General features: G+C 40.8%; 1 protein-coding gene across 14 annotated transcripts in view; it reads left to right on the plus strand.

The window, feature by feature from the left end:
- FAM227A (family with sequence similarity 227 member A) overlaps window positions 1-7633 on the plus strand; it is a 56539-nt gene that overhangs the window by 27770 nt on the left and 21136 nt on the right. For 13 of the 14 annotated variants that reach the window (XM_039877646.1, XM_039877653.1, XM_039877649.1 and 10 more), the window contains 2 exons: window positions 2332-2413; window positions 7106-7200. The exons of the other annotated variant lie outside the window; for it this stretch is intronic. In XM_039877646.1, coding sequence (XP_039733580.1) covers window positions 2332-2413; window positions 7106-7200 — 177 coding nt within the window. The remainder of the gene's footprint in view (window positions 1-2331; window positions 2414-7105; window positions 7201-7633) is intronic. 14 annotated transcript variants of the gene reach the window in all.

Below are 7633 nucleotides of genomic sequence, written 5' to 3' on the forward strand. Positions count from 1 at the left end.
TCCTGCTGCAGGGGCCTTCTTTCTGTTCCTTAGACACAGCATACCCCGCACCTGTCTGGCCTCTGTGCCCGCCCCTTGGCCCTCCACCAGTGCCATCATCATTGCCAGCATCTCCTCTTATCAGTGGCACGAAACAAGCCAAACACTACCAGTCAGGTTCTGTTTTTTTCCCGAAAGCTCAATAAAAATAAATGTCCAGACAAACTACGAATGAGGCCTTTCCCTGCCTGTTTTTGTAAATAGAGCTTTATTGGCTCACAGCCACAGCCACTGGTTCTCCATTGTCTTCGGCAATCTCTGCGCTGCAGCCGCAGAATCAGGTAACTGCGACAGAGACTTTATGGCCTGCAAAGCCAAATGCACTCACTCGGGCTCTTGGTGGAAAAGTTTGCTGGCCCCAAAACAGGCTCCCCTGCTGCTCTGACCCATCATAGCTGAGCCCTCGGCATGTGGACTCTGAGCAGGAGGGTGTCCACGTGGGGTAGAAGGATTCTATCTCTCCCGTACCATGATGGGAAGGGGGCCCCGGAGCAGTCTTAGTCTACCCCCATCCCAGTGGTGGTCACCCTGCCTCGTACGCTCGGGGTGGTTGCTGGTCACACGAGGATAGACAGACAAGAACTTTGGAGATGTTACCATGTGCAGGTTGTCTTTTCACATCCTCTCTACTCTTTACAACATTTCTACAAGGCAGGTGAGGATTAACTTTATTTGACAAAGGAAGAAACAGACCCAAGAGGTGAATAACTTGCCCCAGGCCACGCAGCTGACTTCAGCTGACGCAGGAGGCTGTCAGTCTGAGCTCTTTCTGCATCAGCAAGCTGCCTCTCCAATAGGAGGGCCTGATAACTTACACCAAGCCAGTCTCCTTGCACGTATTCTCCGCTCTAGTACAGAGCTCTCTGAAGCCTATTAAGAATGAGCGTGGGGCTTCATTGAGTCTGGGAATGGTTTCTCTCTAACAAATCCCAGTAACCACTTAAACTCTACAAACGTCATAGCTGTTGGACAGCCAGCTGCACGGTGTATGGGAAGTCTTTTCTGCTTGCTTTTTCCTATTCAAATATCATATTGATATAAAACCAAAGAGCTGGTTGTTGAGGTGGCGGACTGCTTGCCTGCTACTTGGTGGGTCATCTGTTTAATATTGTTAAACTCCTACTCATCCTTAAAAACAGAACAAAAGTGTCTTCTCTCCTTGGAAGCCCTCCCGCTCTCCAGCAGACAGAATCAAACATTCCCCATTCTGTCTTCTATGATACTCTGCTTGAACTACTTCTGGCCTACTATTAGTTATTTTGCAATATCTGTTGTTTCTTCTTCTATAGAAAGAGAACCTCCAATTTTTATGGCCAGATCAAAGACTACATTTCCTGGCCTCCCCTATATCAATGTGTGGCCATGTGACTAAGATCCTGTTAATGAGATATAAGTGGATGTGCTATGTGACAGTTTCTGGGAGCCTTCCTTAAGGAAACAGTCCATGTGAAGTCTTTGCCTCTTTGTCCTTTTTTCCGTTCTGCTGCCTGGAATGCGAATGTGATGACTGGAGCTCTAGCTACCATCTTGGACCCTAAGAGCAAGGGTCTTAGGAAAGGTGGAATCATGAGCTGGAAGAAGTTGGAATCCCGAAGGACTTATCACAGCAGAAATACCATATAAGTACTGGATTGTCTACCTTCAGACTGTTATGGGAGAGAGAAATTTCTACCTAGGTTGAGCCACTGTTATTCCGAGTCTCTATCACTCACATACAAACCTAATCCTAACTTATATTGCCTCTCTAATAAATATGTGATACTTTTCTCACCTTAGTGTAATTGTCCATTTACCATTATCTCCCCTGCTGGACTGGGAGCTCCTCTGGGCAAGGACCAGGTTTCAGGATCTGCCCAGTGCCAGACACATTAGAAGCTGCTCAGTGAAATGTTTACTGAAAGAGATGTGGTGAGTGTGTAAACAGTGGTGGCAGTATTCATGGAGCCCCTACTGTGAGCAGCCACTCACGCACTTTGCATGCCTTAGCTGACTTAATCCTCACAAGAACCCTATGAGGAATCCAAGGCAATCCAGAGGTTTGATGACTTGCCTAAGATCACCAGCCGTTGAGTGACAGGGCTGGGACTGGAGCCCTGGTCTGCCTCCGTCTGCAGCCCACGTGTTTTCTACATCAGCCTCTTCTCTCCACCGTGCCCCTGGGTTGGCAAGCTGGGCCTGCAAGCTCTCCCTCTACAAGAACGATCATAAGTGTCTAGGAAATAGCACGTATGCTTTTCGTATTTCTCTCATTACCAGTTTTACTAAGTTGTTCTTTGTTTTTTTCTCCCTCAGTCTACAAGTATATATTCAAACGAGAGAGGCTCCTTATCTAAGAAGTCAGAGGATAGGTCACAAATACAGAATATCATGAAAGGTACAGTAACTACCTAAAACGGAAATGTAGGCTTTTGACTCAGTTATTTTCTCCAAAACCCTCGTTTCCTGGGTTTGTTTGAACATAATCTGCCACCCTAGTTTATACTCTTGCTTCTAGCCTGGGCTTTGGCACCAAGTAGTTTCTTGAGAGGGCATAATTGTCTTTTCAGTTCCACAAGCAATGATTAAGTTCTACTTTTATAATGATGAGTTCACACAGTGCTAATATCTGTGGGAAAGAGAGGTTGTAGGCAATGGAAAAAAATAAATTTAAGACCTGATCACTGCCCCTCTCCCCATCAGAAACAAGCATTTATTGAGGTAGGAAATGATTTGTGCCTGGGTGTTAACTTATAAAGGTGACTGAGTGAATACCTGGAGAGGTCAATGCCATTGAAAGAAAAGTTTGCTATTCACAGTTCTCCTAGAATCAAGAGGCATGACTTGCCATGCAGGACCATGGGAGGAAGCACCAGTGTCAGTCAGGAGACAGAAAGGCGCCAGAGGAAGGCTTAGGCCACAGCCTTTATTGGGATTTCCTTGGGAAAGACAAGACATGACATGGTTAACAGCTTAGGATCAGCTAGTTTGAGTAATTCTGGCTGGCTTCGGGATATAGGAGCTGTCCCTAGATGTCTGACATCTGGCCCTGGGTTGATTTACGTCAGGGGAAATGTTAGCTTTATGTGTGGGAATTAGATAAAGGAGGTGGTTCACAGTATGAGCTCTGATCACAGGGGAGCTGTATCCACTTTGGCCGTTAGTTTGGCCCTGTAATTAATGGATGCCATACAGACAAATATAGAACCTGAGAAAACAGAACAGGAACTCTTAGGTGTCATCATTAGTCGAAAAAATTAAACTATCCTTTTCTTTGTTGGAGAAATGGAGGCTCAGAAAAGTTAGTATGTAAATCATATTACAATAAAGCTGTTATTAAAAAAGTATTTGGAGACCACTTGTTGAGAAGTATAGCCAGGGTTCCAAATACAGACGGACCTCGGAGACATTGCAGGTTCAGTTCCTGACCACTGCAATAGAGCGAATATCTCAACAAAGTGAGTCACACGAAGAATTTTTTGGTTTCCCAGTGCATATAAAAGCTACATTTACACTATTCTATAGTCTATTAAGTGTGCAACAGCATTATGTCTTTAAAAATGTATTACCTTACCTAAAAAAAGACTTTATTGCTAAAAAATGCTAAACATCATCTGAGCCTTCAGCGAGTTGTGATCCTTTTGCTAGTGGAGGGTTTTAGCTTCAATTTGCAATATCTGTGAAGCTCAATGAAGCAAAGCGAAATAAAATGAGATATGCCAGTAAAGGTAAATATTTGGGGGAGACTTCAAGTCCCCAAAATATACATATATATTCAATTGATAAAGATCCATAAGTCAAAGAAGAAAATGAGACTTTTATTTTCTAATATGAATGTTGAGTGCTATGTACATTTCCCTCTCAACACTGAGGCATCCCACATGTTTTAGATATATAATTGGGTTTTTTTATTCAGTTCGGGTTGTTTCCATTTTGTAGCTATTATGAATAATACTACTATGAACATCCATGTTCGAGTTTTTGTGTAGACGTATGTTTTTATTTCTCTTAGGTGTATGTATACCTAGGAGCGGAATTACTGGGTCATATGTTTAACATTTTGAGGAACCGCCAAACTGTATTCCAAAGTGATCATACATATTTTAAAGAATATCAGAGAAAGAAAAGTCTATTATATTTACCATATATCATCATATATATTTACTATATACATTATATTTGCCATTTACAATTTCTGTTACTTTTCATTCATTCCCAAAGTTTCATATCTCCCTCTGGTATCATTTTCCTTCCTTTAGTATTTCATTAAAAATAGACCTGCTAGCAATGAATTTTCTTAGTTTTCTTTCATCTGAGAATGTCTTTATTTTACCTTCATTCTTGAATGATATTTTTTCTGGGCATAGCATTTTCAGTTGACTGTTCTTTTTCCTCAGCATTTTAAAATGTCATTCCACAGCCATCTGGCCTCAAAGGTCTAAGGACAAATCCACAATCATTAAAACTGTTGTCCCCCTTTTGCGTAATGCATTTTTCTCTGGCTGCCCTCAGGGTATTTACTGTGTCTTGTCTTTCAGCTGATTGATTATGATGTGTATGGGTGTGGGTTTCTTTGAATTTAACTTGTTTAGGGTTTGCAGATCTTCTTGAATCTGTAAGTTTATATCTTTTGCCAAATTTGGGGAGTTTTCACATGTTTTCAAAATGTTTTTGTACTGCACTCTTGCTCCTTTCTTTCTGAGACTTTGATGACACAAATGTTAGACCCGTTGCTATTGTCCCATAAGTCCCTGAGGCTCTGCTCATTTTTTCCCAATCTTTTGTCTCTACATTGTTCAGATTGTATAGTATAATAAAAACATAGATTAGGTCTTTGTCCCCAGTTCTTGGCACAGAGCTCCTGAATCTTTCAGAATTTCCTGAGCCATAGGAGTATTTTTGTTATTCATAACAAACATCTTTCAACCATATCTGAGTATATGCTAATAAGGTGACTCAGCTCAGGGCCCCAGGTAGCTTCAGAATGCAGTCTGGTTACCTGAAAGCCCAAACATGGTTAGTGGGTGAAAACTTTCAGCCCTACCACCCCCACAACCTCTAGAGAGGGGCAGACTGGAGATTGAGTTATAACAACTCTTGAATAATATGATCTGATGAACTTACAGGTTCCTGAACACACTCATGTGCTGGGAAGATGGTGGTGTGCCTGAAGAGGGCATGGAAGTTCTTCGTTCCATCCCCCAACCCCCATACCTGCCCTATGTATCTTTTCCAGTTTGTTGTTTTGAGTGATATCTTTCATCATAAATCTGTAACAGTAAGTATGGCACTTTCCTGAGATCCATGAATCATTCCAGTGAATCATCAAACTTGAAGATGGGTGCTGGGAACCTCTAAATTTGTAGTCAGCTGGATAGAAGTGTGAGTAGCCTGGGAACCCCATATGAGACTGCTGCCTAGAGTCGGAATAGTCTTGTCAGACTGAGTCCTGTAACTTGTGGGATCTGATACTGACTCCAGATGGGTCTGGAATTGAATTGAATTATTGGAAACCCGGTTTATTTCAGAGAATTGGTGTGGGAAAACCACACATGTGATATCAGAAAACACCACATACGATTTCTTTTGATCTGTCTTTAAGTTCATTGACTCTTTCCTCTCTTACCCCCATTTCTGCTATTGATCCCCTCCAGTGAATTTATTTTGGTGGTTGTATTTTTCAGTTGTAAAATTTCTGTTTGGGCCCCTGTCATAGCTTCTGTTTTTCTACTGAGACTTTCTATTTTTTTATTTGTTTCAAGTGTTCACCCATACTTCTTACATCATTGTTATAATCACTACTTTATAGCCTTTGTCTGATGATTTCAACATCTGAGTAATTTCATAGTTGACGATGCTAACTGCCTTTTTCTCTTGAGAATTTATCAAACTTTCCTGGTTCTCTGTACTGTACCGGTGACAAAGCTCAGTGGTTAAGAGCTCAGGCTCAGAGTCAGACAGATCTGCATGCAAGTCTTGGCTTTATCACTAATTTTTTTGTGAATTTGGACAAATTAGTTACCTGCTCTGAGCATCATTTTTCTCACCAATCAACTGAAGAATAGCAGAAGTAATTATCTGAGAGGACTGTGCTGGTAAACAAAATATACTGCATGCACAGGTTTAGTATAGTGCCTGACACATAGTAAGTGTATTATAATAATTATCATAGGTACCTCAGGTGAACCTTGGAATTATTGTCTCCATTTTATAGAGTGTGTGTGTGGTAGAGAGAGGGGGGAGAGAGGGAGAGGGAGAGAGAGAAAAACAGATAGAAACATCGTCTTTAGCAGTTCCTTTATCACAAGGTTTTTGGTATATTTGCTTGGTTTTTGTTTTTCTATTAATGTCTCTATTTCATCTTTGTTCTTGAAGGATAGTTTTGCTGGATACCCATCTACCTCAATGCTTTGCTGATTTTATTCCACTGTCTTCTAGCTTTTAGTGTTACTGTTGAAAACGCTGTAGTAATTTTAATTGTTATTCATTTATAGATGATCTGTTGTTTCTCTCTGCTCATCTTTAAGACGTTCTCTGTTAATTTTCTCCTACAGGAAAACTATAATTTTGTGCAAGAGTTGGATATTTTTTCTCTTTTAATTACAACACCTTTTCTGATTATGCTTAGCTTTTTTAAAAAAAAGCCTTTAGCCTCCCCTTATTCTGTGACCACACTGTAACCTCTAGAGAATTCTGTCATTGCACCTGAGTTAGTGTTACGCTTATTATTTGCATGTGTTTTTTTCTCACTAAACTATGAATTCCTTGAAGATAGTCTACTTCCAGCACCTAGCATGGGCCCAGTACATAGTGGATGCTTAGTAAATGTTTATTGATTGGATAAATAGAAGAATCTATATATAGATTAATAAATGGACAAATCTATGGCCATAGGTATATATCTGGATAAAATGCAAGTGAAATTCTATGGATTTACCTGAGCTACTTCCTCCATTATCTCCCAGTGATCTGACCACACACAGTCATTTTCACAGTAATAGGAAGCTGAGATCTGCCGTATGTTCTTTCTCATCACAGCTGACCAGTTCCAATAATCTTTTTTTTTTTTTTGCTCGTATTGCATTGACAGAGCAATATCTTCAGACTCTGGCCTTGAGGAAAGCTACGCAACAAGTCAAGAGGATCTCAAAAGCAAGAGCATATGAGAATATGTGTCCTAAGGAGGTGAGCACATGATTGGCAATTTAATAGTAGAGATGATTTTAAAGTAGCTGGGAGATGTGGCTATAAAAGCTAGCACTGTGAAGATGTCAGGGTAAGAACTAGGGTATTTCTTATTGTAGGCTCAGGTGATATAGCCAGGAAATCTCCTAAGAGTAATTCCTGACTGAGAGAGGCATAAGTTGGGGGAGAATTTGTCCGGATTTTTCCAGGGATTTAAATTACTTGCTTGAGACTCAGAAGCCTGAGTGTAATGGAAGGAGAGCACTGAGTCTCGGTTTCCCACTCTATGAAACGGAGACAATAATTTTAAGGTTTACCTGGGATACCGATGATAATTATGTAATAAACACTTACTATGTGTCAGGCATTATACTAAACCTGTGCATGCAGTATATTTTGTTTACTTGTCACAGATACCTCTCAGATCATTACT

This window comes from Pteropus medius, unplaced genomic scaffold (assembly GCF_902729225.1).
Source record: "Pteropus medius unplaced genomic scaffold, Ma_sr-lr_union100, whole genome shotgun sequence".
In the NCBI taxonomy this organism is placed as follows: domain Eukaryota; kingdom Metazoa; phylum Chordata; class Mammalia; order Chiroptera; family Pteropodidae; genus Pteropus; species Pteropus medius.